The 22,669-nt window shown below is 38.9% G+C and overlaps 1 protein-coding gene across 4 annotated transcripts in view; it reads left to right on the forward strand.

Annotated features, from left to right (window-relative positions):
• Positions 1-3,571: 3,571 nt before the first annotated feature.
• TOPBP1 (DNA topoisomerase II binding protein 1) overlaps positions 3,572-22,669 on the forward strand; it is a 73,304-nt gene continuing 54,206 nt past the window's right edge. Inside the window, exons 1-9 of one of the 4 annotated variants that reach the window (XM_069565296.1) lie at positions 3,576-3,767; positions 4,407-4,497; positions 6,490-6,624; positions 7,319-7,482; positions 8,242-8,385; positions 14,988-15,169; positions 16,426-16,622; positions 18,324-18,503; positions 21,003-21,169. In XM_069565296.1, the coding sequence (XP_069421397.1) occupies positions 8,284-8,385; positions 14,988-15,169; positions 16,426-16,622; positions 18,324-18,503; positions 21,003-21,169 (828 nt within the window). In that variant the 5' untranslated portion in view covers positions 3,576-3,767; positions 4,407-4,497; positions 6,490-6,624; positions 7,319-7,482; positions 8,242-8,283. Of the gene's footprint in view, positions 3,768-4,406; positions 4,498-6,489; positions 6,625-7,318; positions 7,483-8,241; positions 8,386-14,987; positions 15,170-16,425; positions 16,623-18,323; positions 18,504-21,002; positions 21,170-22,669 lie in introns of all 4 variants that reach the window. The other 3 variants (XM_069565303.1, XM_069565291.1, XM_069565312.1) reach the window with 3 other exon arrangements.

Below are 22,669 nucleotides of genomic sequence, written 5' to 3' on the forward strand. Positions count from 1 at the left end.
AGCCTTGACATACTCCTTTTCCTATTTGGAACCAGTGTGTTGTTCTGTGTCCAGTTCTAACTGTTGCTTCCAGACCTGCATACAGATTTCTCAAGAGGCAGGTTAGGTGGTCTGGTATTCCCATCTCTTTCAGAATTTTCCAGTTTATTGTGATCCACACAGTCAAAGGCTTTGGCATAGTCAATAAAGCAGAAATAGATGTTTTTCTGGAACTCTCTTGCTTTTTCCATGATCCAGCAGATGTTGGCAATTTGATCGCTGGTTCCTCTGCCTTTTCTAAAACCAGCTTGAACATCAGGGAGTTCATGGTTCATGTATTGCTGAAAACTGGCTTGAAGAATTTTGAGCATTACTTTACTAGCATGTGAGATGAGTACAATTGTGCAGTAGTTTCAGCATTCTTTGGCATTGCCTTTCTTTGGAATTGGAATGAAAACTGACCTTTTCCAGTCCTGTGGCCACTGCTGAGTTTTCCAAATTTGCTGGCATATTGAGTGCAGCACTTTCACAGCATCATCTTTCAGGATTTGAAACAGCTTAACTGGAATTCCATCACCTCCACTAGCTTTGTTCATAGCGATGCTTTCTAAGGCCCATTTGACTTCACTTTCCAAGATGTCTGCTCTAGATTAGTGATCACATCATCATGATTATCTGGGTCGTGAAGATCTTTTTTGTACAGTTCTTCCGTGTATTCTTGCCACCTCTTCTTAATATCTTCTGCTTCTGTTAGGTCCAGACTATTTCTGTCCTTTATCGAGCCCATCCTTGCATGAAATGTTCCCTTGGTATCTCTAATTTTCTTGAAGAGATCTTTAGTCTTTCCCATTCTGTTGTTTTCCTCTATTTCTTTGCATTGATCGCTGAAGAAAGCTTTCTTATCTCTTCTTGCTATTCTTTGGAACTCTGCATTTAGATGCTTATATCTTTGCTTTTCTCCTTTGCTTTTCCCCTCTCTTCTTTTCACAGCTATTTGTAAAGCCTCCCCAGACAGTCATTTTGCTTTTTTGCATTTCTTTTCCATGGGGATCGTCTTGATCCCTGTCTCCTGTACAATGTCACGAACCTCATTCCATAGTTCATCAGGCACTCTATCTATCAGATCTAGGCCCTTAAATCTATTTCTCACTTCCACTGTATAATCATAAGGGATTTGATTTAGGACATACCTGAATGGTCTAGCGGTTTTCCCTACTTTCTTCCATTTAAGTCTGAATTTGGCAATAAGGAGTTCATGTTCTGAGCCACAGTCAGCTCCCGGTCTTATTTTTGTTGACTGTATAGAGCTTCTCCATCTTTGGCTGCATAGAATATAATCAATCTGGTTTCGGTGTTGACCATCTGGTGATGTCCATGTGTAGAGTCTTCTCTTGCGTTGTTGGAAGAGGGTGTTTGCTATGACCAGTGCATTTTCTTGGCAAAACTCTATTAGTCTTTGCCCTGCTTCATTCCACATTCCAAGGCCAAATTTGCCTGTTACTCCAGGTGTTTCTTGACTTCCTACTTTTGCATTCCAGTCCCCTATAATGAAAAGGATATCTTTTTTGGATGTTAGTTCTAAAAGATCTTGTAGGTGTTCATAAAACCGTTCAACTTCAGCTTCTTCAGCATTACTGGTTGGGCATAGACTTGGATTACTGTGATATTGAATGGTTTGCCTTGAAGACCAATAGAGATCATTCTGTCGTTTTTGAGATTGCATCCAAGTACTGCATTTGGACTCTTTTGTTGACCATGATGGCTATTCCATTTCTTCTGAGTGATTCCTGCCCACAGTAGTTGAAGGTCAGGAATGGCAGCAGTAAGGAGATACCCCTCCTCCAAGGTAAGGAGCAGCGGCTGTGCTTTGCTGGAGCAGCCATGAAGAGATTACCCACACCCAAGGTAAGAGAAACCCAAGTAAGATGGTAGGTGTGGCAAGAGGGCATCAGAGGGCAGACACACTGAAACCATACTCGCAGAAAACTAGTCAATCTAATCACACTAGGACCACAGCCTTGTCTAAGTCAATGAAACCAAGCCATGCCTACAGGGCAACTCAAGACGGGCAGGTCATGGTGGCAAGGTCTGACAGAGTGTGGTCCACTGGAGAAGGGAATGGCAAGCCACTTCAGTATTCTTGCCTTGAGAACCCCATGAACAGTATGAAAAGGCAAAATGATAGGATACTGAAAGAGGAACTCCCCTGGTCATTAGGTGCCCAATATGCTACTGGAGATCAGTGGAGAAATAACTTGAGAAAAAATGAAGGGATGGAGCCAAAGTAAAAACAATACCCAGCTGTGGATGTGACTGGTGATAGAAGCAAGATCCGATGCTGTAAAGAGCAATATTGCATAGGAACCTGGAATGTCAGGTCCATGAATCAAAGCAAATTGGAAGTGGTCAAACAAGAGATGGCAAGGGTGAACATCGACATTTTAGGAATCAGTGAACTAAAATGGACTGGAATGGGTGAATTTAACTCAGATGACCATCATATCTTCCATCTTTAGACATTTTAAAAAACCAAGGTAGAGATCATTAAACTCTCAGGTTACTCAAATCATGATTTTTCTCACTCTCAACAGTCAAGAATAAAATGAGGAGAAACGCTGACCAAGCAGTTTGTCATTGGCCATCAACAAGCCAGAGGTCCTACAATCCTATTTCACCTCCTCTCCCCACACCTTTGCCATTTGAACATTAGGTTCCATCCCACAATCTGCCCAACACTTGGGAAGCTACAGAGAAAAAAGTGAGATGCTCACGGGTTGGGGGTAGCGAGGTGGGGGTAGCGAGGTGGGAGTAGCGAGGTGGGAGAATAGGGTGTTAGTCCTGGAGGGCACTACTGAAGTTGGCAAAGACCTCCTACGCACCAGGCATGTCATTCACGTCTTCCTGACGTCTTTCTTTTCTTTAGACCCTTGGCTGTTGTAGCTGGTGAGCACATTTGGGCTATACTGGAGGAAAATAATCCAGTCCACCAGTCCATGGAGTCAAAAAGACTTGGGTGCAGTCTTAAACTTCTACCACTTACTGTGACCTCGAACACTTCATTTAATTTTCCTTAGCCTGTTTTTACATTTGTAAATACAAATCAGTATTTGCCTCCCAGAGTTGTTTTAGATAACATATGGTGTCTCGGCATAAACTATTACAGAAACCCTCTTTTACCTGTCTTTATTTTTTGATATGTTAGGGTCTGCTCTGAGGCATCAGTCCCCAACATTTTTTGTCACCAGGGACCAGTTTAGTAGAAGACAATTTTTCCCAGGGCAAGGGGAGCTCGGCAGTTCAGAAGGCAACGCGAGAAATGGGGAGCGGCTCTGCTTCCACCACTAACCTTCCCTGGCCCTGGAGTTGCCAACTCCTGCTCTAAAATACCTCTGACCCGCCGCCCCAAAGCCCTAGCCCTCAGCGCTTCGCCAATTCCCAGCAAAGGTAAAACCCGCCCTTCCAGCTCCTGAGTCGAAGCTTCTGCCACAGCCTTCCGGGAACACCTTAGCCTCCGGGTGGGAACCAACCAGCACCGCCGCTTTCTTTTGTCTCCGCCCTCCCCCGCTGCAGTTGTCGTAGCGTCACTTCCGCCGGAAGGGACGGGCAAGACCGCGCGGTTGGCGCGAAAGTCGGTTCGCGGTTCGGCAACTTCCGGGTCTGCGTTTGCTTTGGTTGGGGCGCCGCTGGGTGCGGCGGGTGTGCGCCGGGCTGGCGCCCGACCCCAGCCGCAGTCCCGCGTGCCGCGCGGCCCCCTACTCGCGGCCCGGAGATCCCCTGCCTCCACCGAGGTGAGTGAAGCTCAGAGTGAGCACCCCGCTCCCTCCCCACCTCGCAAGGGGGAGGGGTCCTCGACGCCGCCTCTGGCCTTAGGGGCCCTGGATTCCGGACCTTGTAACCGGTCCCCGGACCGGTGGATGGGACAGCGGAGAGCACGTGACTGGGGCAGGACCGACAATCGGACTTTTCCCTGGCAGCTGCGAAGCGAGAGCATCTAGCCTTTTAGGGCCCTAACTTTAATGGCTGGCTTTCATGTTTATATGTAAAGTTCGTTTACTGAGGGCTTAACCTATCTTGAGGGCCGCAGATGACCTCAGGGACCTAATCGTTCTGAGCATTCTCAAGCTAAATGAAATTGAATGACCATCGACTTAGGAGACTTAGAGCTCCAGAGCAAAAGTCCTCGATGAATTCAGTTTAGCAACATTAATTTCGTATTTTGATTTACGAAGACTGGTTGTTGTCATCTTTTCCCTTGATTTTGTCCACATTCCACTGTCTCTTACAAACCATAATGGACGAATTCATGGGCAAGACCAGAATGTTTGTCCTTCGACATTCTTATTTGCGCAGAAAAGTAGGTGCTTTAAACATTTAACTTTGTACGTAATGTGTTTTTACTCTTGTTAATGGTTCCTTTATTTTGACAGTTCAGAAATGTCCAAAAATGACAAAGAACCGTTTTTTGTGAAGTTTTTAAAGTCTTCAGACAATTCTGAATGTTTTTTTAAAGCTCTTGAGGTAAGACTACTTGACAATGTCTTGCTGTGAATTCATTTTCTTGTTTCTAGTGTTTTTGACTTAGGCCTTTTATGTCTTAGTCATGGTTATTTTATTTTCATAATAGTTTTACTCTAGTCTACATTCATAGATATCTCATTATTAACACACTTTTGAATTGATATTAGTATATCATGTATTTTGGGGGGATTGAAATCTTTACTGACATTTACATTGAAAGTGATGGGCCTGGTAGTCTTAGAAATTAAGTAGTTTTCTTTTGTCTACTAACCATAGACCTTTGTGTGTTGAAAAAACTTGAGGCAGTCCTATATTGGTTACACTTCATTTTTTGTTTTTGTTGTTGTTAATTGTTAAAAGTATGTTTCATTATATAGTTTCATGTGGGAGGATGTAGGGGTAGTGTCTCCCCCAGTAGCATCACCGTGGCCTGAGAAATTGGACCCCAGCTCAGACTCACTGACTGGAATCTACTTTTTAACAAGATCTTATGTATGTTTAAGAAACACTTGTAAAAAAGAAAAGAAAAGAAAGAAACACTTGTAGCAGGTTTTTCTTTAAAGTTCATTCAGCAAATAATTGTGTTCATCATCTGATAAGCACTGTTCAAATACTTGGGATACATTTAGATAATGAGAGCAGGCAAAGATCCATACTTTCTCAGAGTTTACATTCTATTATAGCTATAGGAAGTAAACTAGTCAGATATATCAATGTGTAATATATAGTATGTTAAAGCTGCAAAGTGCTGTGGGAGGAGAAATGCAAAACAAGTTAAAACATTCCAGAAGATGTTTGTTAAGGAAGAAGGGAAGTTTACAATTTATTTTAAATATAGTGTGATATTCTCTGTGGAGAAGTTGATATTTGTAAATACTTGAAGGAGGTGAGATAATGAGCCATGTTAATATGTGGGGAAGGTTTCAGTTTCAGGCAGAGGAAATAATCATACACAGGCCCTGGGAAGGTGCTTGCAGTGTCTGTCCTGCTTTATTGTGGCTGTAGTGTAGTGTGAACAGGAGATGTGGGATGAATGCTAAGGTTTGGTTCAGAGAATAAGAATAAAGAGGTCATGAGGGCCTTGTGGTCTCTTTTAAGGACTTTGGCTTTTTCTTACGGTGAGATGGAGAGCCACTGGGGGAGTTTAATCAGAAGAGTATTATGATCTGACTTAATCGTTTTAAAAGGATCACCCTAAGTATTTAATGAAAGGACTTCAGAATTTGTTAAGAAAATATTTGAGTGCTTATTGGGAGCCAGATATGTTGCCAAACAAGATAGATCACGAAACATTCTTCTTACAAGGGAGAGAGACAAAAACTGTGTATATATGTATATATAATATTATGTATGTTATATATGCTAGTATACATAATACTATATCTATGTTGTTTTCTTCATAAAATAGGGAAAGAATACTTTAGAAAAGTGTGATCAGGAAAAGCATCTCTGAGGAAGTGACATGTGAGCAGATGTGGTTGAAGTGAAACAAGTCATGTGAAGTCCTGGGGGAAGAGTGTTCCAGGTAGCAGTGGGGGGGGGAAGCAAAACCTCTAAATGAGGTCATACTTAGCTTGTTCCAGGTCTGGAAAGAAAGCAGGAGTGGCTAGAGAAGAGTGAGCAAAAGGGATTAGAGGAAGAAGTAAGCATGGGGAGACAGAGACAGGCAATGGCCAGACTCTGTGGTCTTATAGGTGATTGTAAGAAATGAAAATTTTATTTTGAGTGTGGTGGGAAGCTGCTGGAGGTTTTGAGCAGAGTGATATGACCTGATTTGTATTGTTGAAAAGATTAGTAGCTGCTGTGTGGAGAATAGATTAAGGGCAAAGGATGAGAAGGAACCCCTTTGGAGACTCCTGCTCAGGCCACGTGAGAGATAATGGTTCCTTTTGATGGGAAGAAGGCTGGATTTGAGATGGATTTTGAAGATACATTTCATAGGACATAAATACAGGTGAATAATTTCATATGCATTCGTATTTTTTCTTTCAGTCAATAAAAGAATTCCAATCAGAAGAATATCTTCAGATTATTACAGAAGAAGAGGCATTGAAAATAAAGGAAAATGATAGATCACTGTATATCTGTGACCCCTTTAGTGGTGATGCCTTTGATCATCTCCAAAAGGTTTGCTAACTTTTAGTGTGTTCTTTCAGGTAGTGTTTTTGGTTTGTTTTTGCGGCAGTGCAGTGGACATAAGTTCTTTACTGGTCATGATGTATTTTGTAAATTATGAATTGAGAGGAATCTTTTCGTTTTGAAAGACCAGAATAGTAATTTTAAAGTGTAGTTATATTCCCGTAGGCTTTAATTGGGCTTCCCTGTGGCTCAGACAGTAAAGAATCCACATGCAGTGCAGGAAATCTGGGTTTGATCCCTGGGTTGGGAAGATCCCCTGGAGGAGGTCATGGCAACCCACTCCAGTATTCTTGCCTGGAGAATCCCCATGGACAGAGGAGCCTGGCGGGCTACAGTCCATGGGGTCACAAAGAGTCAGACGCAACTGAATGACTAAGTGCAGCACAGAACAGACTTTGCTTGATATGTGAGTTTTGTATTTTAGGGAATTTAACCTCACTTAGTATAATTTAACCCTATAGTAATGAAGTATTTTATTGATGAAGTTCTAATGTACTTAAACTCAGTTTGATTTTAGAGTAAGAAAAGATTTGTTTACTTACTGTCTTTACTGTGTGTTCTTGAATTTTAGTACCTGTGCTTTGTATAGGGTTTGAAAAATTATATGCTAAAAGGAAGCATTTTGGGGATGAGCATTGCTAATATATCATTGAGCCATCTTATTTCTTTTTGTTGATTCTAGAGTCTACTGACTCATTACTTTTTTGGTGTCTGGACAAGAGAGAAGCATTGAAATAAAAGTAAACTGGCTATAATTTCATCCAAATTACAAAGAAGTGACTCTTGTTTGAAGGAGAAGAAAACATAGAAGAGTAGCTAGATGCAGTACTATACAGATAATGGAAGGTCTGTGCCCATGTTTTCCAAAAGCATTATTGGTCTTACCCTCCTTTTGGAAATAACACTGCTTGTCAGATAGAATCAATAGCATTGAATACTCAGTTTTCTTATGACTGACCAAAAAGATAGAAATAAACATTTACCCTGGAGACATTTACATCAGTTATGCTTTGGTAACTTTGGTAACTGTAGGCTTTAGTCTGGCCTGGATGTGCTGATGTTGAGCAAGATTGTTCAGTTATCAATGAAAGTGATAACCTTAGGAGAAGTTTTTGTGGGCCTTTCCTGGAAAAACATTGAGTTGTGAACAGTGTTTAAAAATGAATGTAGAAACTACCTAGGATTATGCTTTTTTGTAGCATAATAGGTATTTTAGAGGGAAAGTATTTGGGTTCTTACACTTAACTGCCTCATTGGCTGGGTGCTTCATTTGAAAAGTAATTATTATGGCATAAGGCTATTACTCATATCCCCTATTGCTAAGATTGTGTTTGTTTCAGAGATTAAAATTTTAATGGCAATTTTGAGTGAGTATAACTTTTGGAGCTTATTTCTTTTGATAGCCTGCATTGTTTGATTTGCTTGTGTGTTAATGTGTGGTATGTCTGAGAAATCATATAATGTGTGTTTGCTTTCTAACAATTTGGTGGGTTTTCTGCAGTGATCAACTTCTGTAAAGAATTGGTAAATGCAGTGTTAAACAAAATATAATTTTCTAAAACTGTAAGTCTTTTCCTACTTAATAAACTTTCCTTGTTTTTGTAGCTTGGTTGCAGAATTGTTGGTCCTCAAGTAGTCATATTTTGTATGCACCACCAGCGATGTGTCCCAAGAGCTGAACATCCAGTTTATAACATGGTTATGTCTGATGTAACCGTGTCTTGTACAAGCCTGGAAAAAGACAGAAGGGTAGGTGTTGCTGTGTTAAGTGGAATATTGTGGTCAATATATATTTGCACACAATTTTTCACTGTGTAGGGGATGTTTTGAAAGACCTTGCATTTGGTGTTTATGACATCTAAACAGAGTCTAGATGATATTCTATATCTTTTTAAAGTTTACTTATTTTAATTAGAGGCTCATTACTTTACAATATTATAGTGGTTTTTGCCATACATTGACATGAATCAGTCATGGGTATACATGTGTTTCCCATCCTGAACCCCGCTCCCACCTCCCTTCCCATCCCATCCCTCAGGGTCATCCCAGTGCTCTCGCCTTGAGCACCCTGTCTCATGCGTCAAAGCTGGACTGGCAATCTATTTCATATATGGTAATATACTGTTTCAATGCTATTCTCTCAAATCATCCCACCCTCTCCTTCTCCCACAGAGTCCATGAGTCTGTTCTTTACACCTCTGTCTCTTTTGCTCTCTTGCATATAGGGTCATCGTTACCATCTTTCTAAATACTGTATATGTGTGTTAATATACTGTATTGGTGTTTTTCTTTCTGACTTACTTCACTCTGTATAATAGGCTCCAGTTTCATCCAACTCATTAGAAATGATTCAAATGCATTCTTTTTTAAAGCTGAGTAATATTCCATTGACACAATGTGGTCCACTGGAGAAGGGAATGGGAAACCACTTCAGTATTCTTGCCTTGAGAACCGCAAACAGTATGAAAAGGCAAAATGATAGCATACTAAGAGGAACTCCCCAGGTCAGTAGCTGCCCAATATGCTACTGGAGATCAGTGGAGAAATAACTTCAGAAAGAATGAAGGGATGGAGCCAAAGCAAAAACAGTACTCAGTTGTGGATGTGACAGGTGATGGAAGCAAGGTACGATGCTGTAAAGAGTGATATTGCATAGGAACCTGGGATGTCAGGTCCATGAATCAAGGCAAATTGGAAGTGGTCAAACAAGAGATGGCAAGGGTGAATGTCGACATTCTAGGAATCAGTGAACTAAAATGGACTGGAATGGGTGAATTTAACTCAGATGACCATTATACTACTGTGGGCAGGAATCTCTTAGAAGAAATGGAGTAGCCATCATGGTCAACAAAAGAGTCCAAAATGCAGTACTTGGATGCAGTCTCAAAAACGACAGAATGATCTCTGTTCGTTTCCAAGGCAAACCGTTCAATATCACAGTAATCCAAGTCTATGCCCCAACCAGTAATGCTGAAGAAGCTGAAGTTGAACAGTTCTATGAAGACCTACAAGACCTTTTAGAACTAACACCCCAAAAAGATGTCCTTTTCATTATAGGAGACTGGAATGGAAAAGTAGGAAGTCAAGAAACACCTGGAGTAACAGGCAGATTTGGCCTTGGAATATGGCATGAAGCAGGGCAAAGACTAATAGAGTTTTGCCAAGAAAATGCACTGGTCATAGCAAACACCCTCTTCCAACAACGCAAGAGAAGACTATACTAAGACGTCACAAGATGGTAAACACTGAAATCAGATTGATTATATTTGCAGCCAAAGATGGAGAAGCTCTATACAGTCAACAAAAACAAGTCCAGGAGCAGACTGTGGCTCAGATCATGAGCTTGTTATTGCCAAATTCAGACTTAAATTGAAGAAAGTAGGGAAAACCACTAGACCACTCAGGTATGACCTAAATCAAATCCCTTATGATTATACAGGAAGTGAGAGATAGATTTAAGGGCCTAGATCTGATAGATAGAGTGCCTGCTGAACTATGGACGGAGGTTTGAGGCATTGTACAGGAGACAGGGATCAAGACGATCCCCATGGAAAAGAAATGCAAAAAAGCAAACTGGCTGTCTGAGGAGCCCTTACAAATAGCTGTGAAAAGAAGAGAAGTGAAAAAGGAGAAAAAGAAAGATATAAGCATCTGAATGCAGAGTTCCAAAGAATAGCAAGAAGAAATAAGAAAGCCTTCCTCGGCAAACAGTGCAAAGAAATAGAGGAACAAAACAGAATGGGAAAGACTACAGATCTCTTCAAGAAAATTAGAGATACCAAGGGAACATTTCATGCAAAGATGGGCTTGATAAAGGACAGAAATGGTCTGGACCTAACAGAAGCAGAAGATATTAATAAGAGGTGGCAAGAATACATGGAAGAACTGTACAAAAAAGATCTTCACGACCAAGATAATCACGATGGTGTGATCACTCACCTAGAGCCAGACATCCTGGAATGTGAAGTCAAGTGGGCCTTAGAAAGCATCGCTACAAACAAAGCTAGTGGAGGTGATAGAATTCCAGTAGAGCTATTTCAAATCCTGAAAGATGATGCTGTGAAAGTGCTGCACTCAATATGCCAGCAAATTTGGAAAACTCAGCAGTGGCCACAGGACTGGAAAAGGTCAGTTTTCATTCCAATTCCAAAGAAAGGCAATGCCAAAGAATGTTCAAACTGTGACACAATTGCACTCATCTCACATGCTAGTAAAGTAATGGTCAAAAGTCTCCAAGCCAGGCTTCACCAATACGTGGACTGTGAACTTGCAAATGTTCAAGCTGGTTTTAGAAAAGGCAGAGGAATGAGAGACCAAATTGCCAACATCCGCTGGATCATGGAAAAAGCAAGAGAGTTCCAGAAAAACATCTATTTCTGCTTTATTGACTATGCCAAAGCCTTTGCCTGTGTGGATCACAATAAACTGGAAAATTCTGAGAGAGATGGGAATACCAGACCAGCTGACCTGCCTCTTGAGAAACTTATATGCAGGTCAGGAAGCAACAGTTAGAACTGGACATGGAACAACAGACTGATTCCAAATAGGAAAAGGAGTACGTCAAGGCTGCATATTGTCACCCTGCTTACTCAACTTATATGCAGAGTACATCATGAGAAAAGCTAGGCTGGAAGAAGCACAAGCTGGAATCAAGATTGCCGGGAGAAATATCAATAACCTCAGATATACAGATGACACCACCCTTATGGCAGAAAGTCAAGAGGAACTGATAAGCCTCTTGATGAAAGTGAAAGAGGAGAGTGAAAAAGTTGGCTTAAAGCTCAACATTCAGAAAACGAAGATCATCGCATCTGGTCCCATCACTTCATGGCAAATAGATGAGGAAACAGTGGAAGAAGCAGTGTCAGACTTTATTTTTCTGGGCTCCAAAATCACTGCAGATGGTGACTGCAGCCATGAAATTAAAAGACGCTCACTCCTTGGAAGAAAAGTTATGACCAACCTAAATAACATATTCAAAAGCAGAGACATTACTTTGCCGACAAACGTCCGTCTAGTCAAGGCTATGGTTTTTCCAATAGTCATGTATGGATGTGAGAGTTGGATTGTTAAGAAAGCTGAGTGCCGAAGAACTGACGCTTTTGAAGTTTGGTGTTGCAGAAGACTCTTGAGAGTCCCTTGGACTGCAAGGAAATCCAACCAGTCCATTCTGAAGGAGATCAGCCCTGGGATTTCTTTGAAAGGAATGATGCTAAAGCTGAAACTCCAGTACTTTGGCCACCTCATCCGAAGAGTTGACTCATTGGGAAAGACTCTGATGCTGGGAGGGATTGGGGGCAGGAGGAGAAGGGGACGACAGAGGATGAGATGGCTGGATGGCATCACGGACTCGATGGACGTGAGTCTGAGTGAACTCCGGGAGTTGGTGATGGACAGGGAGGCCTGGCATGCTGCGATTCATGGGGTCTCAAACAGTTCGACACGACTGAGTGACTGTATTGAACTGAACTGAATATTCCATCGTGTATATGTACTACAACTTTCTCATCCTTCCATCTGCCGATGGACATGTAGGTTACTTCCATGTCCTGGATGTTATAAACAGTGCTGTGATGAACACTGGGGTACACGTGTCTCTTTCAATTCTGGTTTCCTCGGTGTATATGCCCAGCAGTGGGATTGCTGGGTTGTATGGCAGTTCTGTTTCCAGTTTTTTAAGGAATCTCCACACTGTTCTCCATAGTGGCTGTACTAGTTTGCATTCCCACTAACAGTGTAAGAGGGTTCCATTTTCCCCACACCTTCTCCAGCATTTATTGTTTGTATAATAAACTTTTTGGTAGCAGCCATTCTGACCAGCATGAGATGGTACCTTATTGTGGTTTTGATTTGCATTTCTCTGATAATGAGTGATGTTGAGCATCTTTTCATGTGTTAGGCATCTGTATGTCTTCTTTGGAAAATGTCTATTTAGTTCTTTGGCCCATTTTTTGATTGGGTCGTTTATTTTTCTGAAATTGAGCTGCATGAACTACTTGTATATTTTTGAGATTAATTCTTTGTCAGTTGCTTCGTTTGCTATTCTCCCATTCTGAAGGCTGTCTTTTCACCTTGCTTGTAGTTTACTTCGTTGTGCAAAAGCTTTTAATTTTAATTAGGTCCCATTTGTTTATTTTTGCTTTTATTTCCATTACTCTGGGAGGTGGGTCATAGAGGATCCTGCTGTGATTTATGTTGGAGAGTGTTCTGCCTACGTTCTCCTCTAGGAGTTTTATAGTTTCTGATCTTACATTTAGATCTATAATCCATTTTGAGTTTATTTTTGTGTATGGTGTTAGAACGTTCTAGTTTCATTCTTTTACAAAGTGGTTGATCAGTTTTCCCAGCCCCACTTGTTAAAGAGATTATCTTTTCTCCATTGTATATTCTTGCCTGTTTTGTCAAAAATAAGGTGTCCAAGATGCGTGGGTTTATCTCTGGGCTTTCTATTTTGTTCTCTTGATCTATATTTCTGTCTTTGTGCCAGTACCATACTGTCTTGATGACTGTGGCTTTGTAGTAGAGCCTGAAGTCAGGCAGGTTGATTCTTCCAGTTCTATTCTTCTTTCTCAAGATTGCTTTGGCTATTTGAGGGTTTTTTTGTATTTCCATACAAATTGTGAAATTATTTTTTCTAGTTCTCTGAAAAGTACTGTTGGTTGCTTGATAGCGATTGAATTGAATCTATAAATTGCTTTGGGTAATATGCTTATTTTCACTATATTGATTCTTTTGATCCATGAACATGGTATATTTCTTCGTCTATTTGTGTCATCTTTGATTTCTTTCATCAGTGTTTTATAGTTTTCTATATATAGGTCTCTTGTTTCTTTAGGTAGATTTATTCCTAAGTATTTTATTCTTTGCATTGTAATGGTGAATGGAATTGTCTCCTTAATTTCTCTTTCTGTTTCTCATTGTTAGTGTATAGGAATGCAAGAGATTTCATTGTGTTAATTTTATATCCTTCAACTTTACTGTATTCATTGACTAGGTCTAGTAATTTTCTGGTGGTGTCTTTAGGGTTTTCTATGTATAGGGTCATGTCATTTGCAAACAGTGAGAGTTTCAGACTTTTTCTTTTTCCAATTTGGATTCCCTTTATTCCTTTTTCTTCTCTGTTTGCTGTGGCTAAAACTTCCAAAACTATGTTGAACAGTAGTGGTGAGAGTGGGCACCCTTGTCTTGTTCATGACTTTAGGGGAAATGCTGTCAGTATTTCACCATTGAGGATAATGTTTGCTGTGGGTTTATCATATATGACTTTTATTATGTTGAGGCATGTTCCTTTGGCCACCTGATGTGAAGAGCTGACTCACTGGAAAAGACCCTGATGATGGGAAAGACTGAAGGCAGGAGCAGGGGATGATGAAGGATGAGATGGTTGGATGGCATAACCGACTCAATGGACATGGGTTTGGGGGGACTCCAGGAGTTGGAGATGGACAGGGAGTCCTGGTGTGCTGCGGTTCATGGGGTTGCAAAGAGTTGGACACGACTGAATGAACTGATGTTCCTTCTATGCTTGCTTTCTGGAGAGGTTTTATCATAAATAGATGTTGAATTTTGTCAAAGGCTTTCTCTTCAAAATTGAATGCAGTGGACTCTTTTATTTCAAACTGGCTACTGAAAGTTTTTTGTTTTGATTGTAAAAGGAAACTCACTTTTTTCTCTGTATAATCAATGAATTTGTCTTTGAATCACCTTTTTCCACCATAGTTAATCTTTTATAAAGAATTCTGAGATTTACACCTATTTTTTCTCTATTCTGTATGTAACTTGTATATTTTTAAGTATGTGCATCAGTTCAGTTCATTCGCTCAGTCGTGTCTGACTTTGTGACATCACGGACTGCAGCACACCAGGCCTCCCTGTCCATCACCAACTCCCAGTGTTTACCCAAAACCCACGTCCACTGAGTCGGTGATGCCACCCAACCATCTCATCCTTCATCATCCCCTTCTCCTGCCTTCAGTCTTTCCCAGCATCAGGGTCTTTTCAAATGAGTCAGCTCTTCACATTAGGTTGCTCAAGTATTGGAGTTTCAGCTTCAACATCAGTCTTTCATAGTATATTAAAATATATAGTGTTCACTTTAGAAGAAATATAGTTAAATTCATGGAGTTTCAAAAGATAAACGTAGGAAAATAATGTGCATAAAGGTAATTCTAAAATTTATACTTTATATTTATCTTCTAAAAAGTAACTTTATGAATTACTTAACTTGTAGTGATGAGAAATATTTGTGTGTTCAAGCTAAGAACAACAAACAGCGTTTATCGGACATTTTATTTAAAAATGGAAGAATTATTGTTTGATTCTGTATTAATAATTTTCTTTTGGGACTACAGGAAGAAGTTCATAAATATGTACAAATGATGGGTGGACGTGTATACAGAGACCTTAACATATCAGTAACTCACCTTATTGCAGGAGAAGTTGGTAGCAAAAAATACTTAGTTGCTGCAAACCTAAAGAAACCTATTTTGCTTCCTTCTTGGATAAAAACACTTTGGGAGAAGTCACAGGAGAAGTAAGAGATATTTTAGATATTTTCTAGATTTGAATAAATGTTATCATTTTGGCATATTATGGGTTTTCATAGGGGAGGTTTTATGGTATCCCCTATGGATTTGTTATTTTGGGACACCTGGATCATTACTCTTTTCTCCAATGAAAACAAAAGATAATCTACATGTTCTTATTATCAAGGTATAAGTTGTTAGGTAGTCTGGGCTATGGACTTAGCATTAGCTACAAGATAATAAATTTTTTGATAATAGAGTTGTTTTCAGTAGTGAACAGTGATAAAATAGTTGAGAGAATCTGTGTGGCAACTGTAGCTTTTATGTTGCATTAGCTTTCAATACCATGCCCTCATGTTAGGATGGAGAATAATTTTGGCCACTTTGGTATTTGTATTTCTTCCCAAAAGGGACATATTTAAGGTTGAATATAAACATATATAACTCATTAACTGAGATATAATTATTCAGTAAACGTTAATTGAGCCCATTTTATGTACCTGTCCTGAGCTAGGCATTACGTAACTGGAGAGCAAAACAAGACAGCATCCCTGGCCTCATAGAGCTTAGAGCCTATTTCAAAAGATAGAATTAAGTTTCCCTTAGAATTAGATTAATAACCAATAAGTATTTAGTTACCACTGTTTAAATTAAGTAGACATTTTCCAGTCTTCCCTTCAGCACCATCCAGCATATTCTAAACATGTCTCTATGTTGGCATCCTCATCATTCCTAGCCTGTTGCATTAGGACATCTGCCTACCAGGGCAGCAGAATGATGATATTTTTGTTGGCATTCTGCCGAAAATCTTTGCTTACTATTTGTATAGTATAATGGAAGAATTAAAAGTCTGGTTTTTTTTTCAGTAGGCAGCAAAGAACCTTTGAGTTTTTAGTTAGAAATTTAGACTTATAAGTTTGAGGGGAAAAAAAAGTTTGGAAAATGCACTGCTTTCACCAGCATGGATTTATAGTTACTGAAATATATGTACTTTTTCACTTAAAACAGTTTTATTTGAGGCTCTGAAACATTAATTTTTTTTTAGAGACATGGTTTGAGCTAGATGAGCAGTTAGTATAATTCTAAGTGTGCTTGTCAGTTTCCCTTGATATTGATCAAATTCCTAAAAACTGAGGAAAACATTAGTGTTATTTCTGTTGTTTGTCATTCTGATAAAGTTTAAACTACCTGGTATTTTGATATCTTAATTTATGGGTTTTTTGGTGTTGTTGTTTTTGTTTTTTTTTTGGTTCATTTTCCCCAGGAAAATAGCTAGATATACCGATATAAACATGGAAGACTTCAAGTGTCCTATTTTTCTTGGTTGCATAATCTGTGTGACTGGCTTATGTACCTCAGACAGGAAGTCAGTTCAGCAGCTCACAGTAAAGCATGGAGGACAGTACATGGGACAGTTGAAAATGAATGAGTGTACACACCTCATTGTGCAAGAACCAAAAGGTAAAACTGTTTCCCAAAGAGATGAATGCAATATTTTCTACTATTTAACATTTTGAGATCATTCTGGAATATTTTTTACTTCTGATATTTCATAAACATGCACATTTCTTTTTTCTTGCAAAGATAGTTTTGTTTATAATCTGTAGAAAAATTACATGACTGATCCAGGTCATTGAATAAATATTTAAAAAATAAGAATTTCTAGTGGTGTTTTATCTAAATTTATTATCTGGTCTTTGTTTTTTTTTTTTTAAGTCCCCACACAGCCACCCAATACTTAAAAGATGAGAGATTTGGATGAATTTAACACAAAAGCTGATTTTTTTTTAATCTAATGTTAGTTTTTAAAAAATTATTTGTTTATTTTTGGCTCTACTGGGTCTTTGTTGATGCACAGGCTTTTCTCTAGTTGCAGCAAGTAAGGGCTGCTCTCTAGTTGGAGTGGCTTCTGTAGTTAACTGGCACGGGCTCGAGGGTATGTGGGCTTTAGTAGTTGCAGTTCCCAGGCTCTAGAGCACAGGCTCAATAGTTGTGGTTCACGGGTTTAGTTGCTTCACAGCATGTGGGATTTTCCTGGACTAGGGATTGAACCTGTGTCTCCTGCATTGGCAGGTAGATTCTTTACCATGAGCCATCTGGGAAGCCCTCTAATAATAAATTTTAAAGGCTTGGCTTCATTTTTAGTTGAATGAATTATCCTTACTGAGTAAACTGCAAGTTTTAACTTGAAGATGCACCTTGAAGTGCATGAAACTACTAAAAGAAAAATATATTACCTGGAAAAAGAATTCCTTAAAATTGCGATTAATTGTGGCATTCTATACCATTATAACTATTCTGGAGAATATTTTTACCAGTTCTCTGAAAATATATAAAAATTGATGAGAACAGAGTTGTATTAACGTTTTTATTGTCTCTTTTTACCTACACATAGAGTTTTTATGTAGACATCAGAGTTGTTTTTTTTTCTTTCTAGGTGTGATTGTGAACAACTGTAATTGCCAAAAAAATTGTTTTTACATTTTATATTAGAAATATGTATTTTGAAACTACTTTCCAAAATATTTTATTGTATCATGTCACCTTTGTTTCCATCTAAGCTTATTCATCCTCATATATAAATTATAAATATACTGTTATCCCTTAACCCTATTCCTTATAGTATGAAACTGAGGGTCAGAGTTTCTTGAGCAGTAAATGCTGTAGATAGAATGGCTTCTTCAGAGTGTCAGAGCAATTTAAATACTTGTGTTAAGTAGGAATTAAAGTATATATACATATAAATATATGCATATATACACACACAGTAATTAGTTTAAAAGTGAAAAGTGTGAAACTGCTAAATTCTGTGAGTTATCCACATGTTACAGATTAAGAAACTGGTTTAAAGAACTTAAGTAATGGAAGCTATATTCAGAAATTTTATTTCAGTTACCCCACTAATGGCTTCTGTCCTGCAGTTTTGTAAAAGATAAACCCCCTCACATAGCATGTGTATTTAACACAACACACAGAAAATATGATTGCATAATAACCTAATATATTGCCTTTTAATACACTGTATAGCATACTGTTTCAGAGTAATTGCTGGTAATTTTAATTTTGTTTCAGGTGAGTTTTTTCATAAGCTTTCATATACATATTTCTGCAAATATGGATTTTAATGGCTTGCATTTCTCTCTTTTTTAATTGACATAATAGGTCAAAAATATGAATGTGCCAAGAGATGGAATGTACACTGTGTGACCATGCAATGGTTTTTTGACAGTGTTGAAAAAGGTTTTTGTCAGGATGAATCCATATACAAGACAGAGCCTAGATCAGAAGCAAAGAGTATGCCTGATACTTCAACTCCTACTGGCCAGATCAACACAATTGATAGTAAGTTTCTTTGGGACTAAGCGGTCATTTTTAAGACAGTTTTCTGTGTAAGGATTGATTTGTTAATAGGATAAATGAGATACAGTAGGGAATTCTATTTTTTCTTGCTTTGTTTTCAGGTATAATTGTATAATAAAATAACCAAATTATATTAGAAAAAAATTAGTCCAGAACTTCTGCTATTTCTTTTTCTAATGAATACCTGCTTTGTTTCATATCCTTATATTATGCACAAGATGGTTAAAGAAATTAAGAATATAAATAAAGTTTTTAAAACTTGACTGGCATGTGGATATTAGTCCCATTTCTTTATTAGTTTGCTATTAAGAAAGCCTTCCTCAGCAAACAGTGCAAAGAAATAGAGGAACAAAACAGAATGGGAAAGACTAGAGATCTCTTCAAGAAAACTAGAGATACCAAGGGAACATTTTATGCAAAGATGGGCTCAGTAAAGGACAGAATGGTATGGACCTAACAGAAGCAGAAGATATTAAGAAGAGGTGGCAAGAATACACAGAAGAACTGTACAAAAAAGATCTTCATGACCAAGATAATCACGATGGTGTGATCACACACCTAGAGCCAGACATCCTGGAATGTGAAGTCAAATGGGCCTTAGAAGGCATCACTACGAACAAAGCTAGTGGAGGTGATGGAATTCCAGTTGAGCTATTTCAAATCCTAAAAGATGATGCTGTGAAAGTGCTGCACTCAGTATGCCAGCAATTTTGGAAAACTCAGCAGTGGCCACAGGACTGGAAAAAGTCAGTTTTCATTCCAATTCCAAAGAAAGGCAATGCCAAAGAATGTTCAAACTACCACACAATTGCACTCATCTCACACGCTAGTAAAGTAATGCTCAAAATTCTCCAAGCCAGGCTTCAGCAATGTGTGAACCGTGAACTTGAAGATGTTCAAGCTGGTTTTAGAAAAGGCAGAGGAACCAGAGATCAAATTGCCAACATCCGCCAGATCATGGAAAAGGCAAGAGAGTTCCAGAAAAACATCTATTTCTGCTTTATTGACTATGCCAAAGCCTTTGACTGTGTGGATCACAATAAACTGGAAAATTCTGAATGAGATGGGAATACCAGACCAGCTGACCTGCCTCTTGAGAAATCTGTATGCAGGTCAGGAAGCAACAGTTAGAACTGGACATGGAACAACAGACTGGTTCCAAATAGGAAAAGGAGTACGTCAAGGCTGCATATTGTCACCCTGATTATTTAACTTATATGCAGACATCATGAGAAACGCTGGTCTGGAAGAAGCACAAGCTGGAATCAAGATTGCTGGGAGAAATATCAATAACCTCAGATATGAAGATGACACCACCTTTATGGCAGAAAGTGAAGAGGAACTAAAAAAAAAGCCTCATGATCAAAGTGAAAGAGGAGAGTGAAAAAGTTGGCTTAAAGCTCAACATTCAGAAAACTAAGATCATGGCATCTTGTCCCATCACTTCATGGCAAATTGATGAGGAAACAGTGAAAACAGTGTCAGACTTTATTTTGGGAGGCTCCAAAATCACTGCAGATGGTGATTGCAGCCATGAAATTAAAAGATGCTTACTCCTTGGAAGAAAAGTTATGACCAACCTAGATAGCATATTCAAAAGCAGAGACGTTACTTTGCCAACAAAGGTCCGTCTAGTCAAGGCTATGGTTTTCCCAGTGGTCATGTATGAATGTGAGAGTTGGACTGTGAAGAAAGCTGAGCGCTGAAGAATTGATGCTTTTGAACTGTGGTATAGGAGAAGACTCTTGAGAGTCCCTTGGACTGCAAGGAGATCTAACCAGTCCATTCTGAAGGAGATCAGCCCTGGGATTTCTTTGGAAGGAATGATGCTAAAGCTGAAACTCCAGTACTTTGGCCACCTCATGCGAAGAGTTGACTCATTGGAAAAGACTCTGATGCTGGGAGGGATTGGGGGCAGGAGGAGAAGGGGACAACAGAGGATGAGATGGCTCTATGGCGCATCACAGACTCGATGGACGTGAGTCTGAGTGAACTCCAGGAGATGGTGATGAACAGGGAGGCCTGGTGTGCTGTGATTCATGGGGTCTCAAAGAGTTGGACACGACTGAGTGAATGAACTGATCCGACAGTTGTTATTGATCATCTGTATTCATATAAAATTTAAAAACCATTTCTGTTTTGGAAGTACCATGTATACTTGTGGTTGGCAATATAACAAATGTTACCAATTTTTTTTCAAATATAACCTTCCTGGACCTTGAAGTCAGCAACTTCAGATTTTCATTGGAAGCTAGTCACTATTAAGAGAATATATTAAGTATATTTTCATTAAAGTGAACCTTAATTAGATTCATTTTTCCTTTTCATACTTGGCCCCCAAGATTTCAGTAAAACGGTTTAAATTTTACTTTTAGAAATTGTTCATGACTCTTCTGGTATAAGAAAAGTTCACCTTTAGGGAAATATGTAATTAGTTATTTTATTTCCATAAATTTATGCATCTTTGTTTTTAATATGTAGGTCGTACTCTTTCAGATGTCAGCCATATTTCCAACATCAATGCAAGCTGCATAAATGAATCAATATGTAATTCAGTTAATAGCAAACTGGAACCTACAGTTGAAAATCTGGAAAATTTGGATGTCAGTGCATTTCAGGCACCTGAAGATTTATTAGATGGTTGTCGGGTATGTCTTTATTATGTAATGCACTAAATGATAATACACGTTGGTACTTGTAGCTTCACTCTGAAGACCCTGCAGAGTTGGGCTTGCTCCTTACCTACAGAAGTCCACCACTCAAGCTAAGCAAATGCACTCATTAGGCCATGTTTGTCTTTTAGCTATTAGGGTCTCTTTGCCTGGGATGTACCTTTATATGTCATCCATTAAACTTCATATCATTTTTCAAATCTTCTTTGAACCCTCCTAACTACCTTACTCGTCCCATTTACTGTGGGGTTTTTTTGGCTGCACTGGATCTTCATTGCTGTGCTCAGGCGTTCTCTGATTGCCTCAAGCAGGGGCTGTGCTTCATTGTATTGCCTTCTCATTACAGAGCCTGGGCTCTAGGAGCCCAGGCTTCAATAGTTGTAGCACATGGGCTCAGTGTTTGGGGTAAATAGTTACTCTGTGGCATGTGGATCTTTTAGACCAGGGATCAAATCCCTGTTCCCTGCCTTAGCAATATGGATTCTTAACCACTGGACCATCTACTGTATTTTGAGAGCATTTAGTTTCTGACCCACTTAATGGGTTTTTATTTATAACTGTCATTTATTGATTATAGTAAGACACTGTGCTAATTATTTCATATACATGTTAGTATGTCATATATAATCCCATTTAAATCCCACAAATAACTCTAAAGTGTATATTACTGAGGTTGAAACTCAGAGGATTAAAGTTCTTGTCCAGAATCTCACAGGCAGTAAGTAACTAGCCATCTACTTCAAAGCCTGTATTTCTAAAGATTAGGTACACCACTTTGTTTAATATCTCTTGGGCTATTTAATTTTTTATGTCTGAATAACTGTCTAATAAATGCCTTGATGGGAACGTCATATGTATCTTTTAGAACTAAATACTTAGTTTATTTCTTGCTTGTAGAATGAATAGGCTATGCACTAATTCTCAAAGAATAGCGAAGACTTAACTTTCTTCTTTTATTCAGGAAAATGGGCAAATTACCTTCCTTTCTATACTTTTAAAACTTAACAGTTTATTAACAGAATATGAGGTGTTGTGTAATCTTTTATCGAAACTGTACTAATTCTGGATGTGACTTAATTATTCTTACAGGAAATGTATGATTCCTCATTTTTGTTAAAATGTAATCTAGTGATAGAGGTTATTTAGTTTGGGATATAAATGCAGTTTGGGATAGATTAAGACTTTTTTAAAAGATCCATTTGGTAAAATAGAGATGAAGAAGATTCAATATAGTAATATTGATTAAATTGGTTTCAGTTCAGTTCAATTGCTCAGTCATGTCTGACTCTTTGTGTCCCCAAGGACTGCAGCACACCAGGCCTCCCTGTCCATTATGAACTCCTGGAGTTTACCCAAACTCATGTCCATTGAGTCGGTGATGCCATCCAACCATCTCATCCTCTGCCATCCCCTTCTCCTGCTTTCAGTCTTTCCCAGTATCATAGTCTTTTCCAGTGAGTTCTTTGCATTAGGTGG

Source organism: Ovis canadensis, chromosome 1 (assembly GCF_042477335.2).
Source record: "Ovis canadensis isolate MfBH-ARS-UI-01 breed Bighorn chromosome 1, ARS-UI_OviCan_v2, whole genome shotgun sequence".
Classification (NCBI taxonomy): domain Eukaryota; kingdom Metazoa; phylum Chordata; class Mammalia; order Artiodactyla; family Bovidae; genus Ovis; species Ovis canadensis.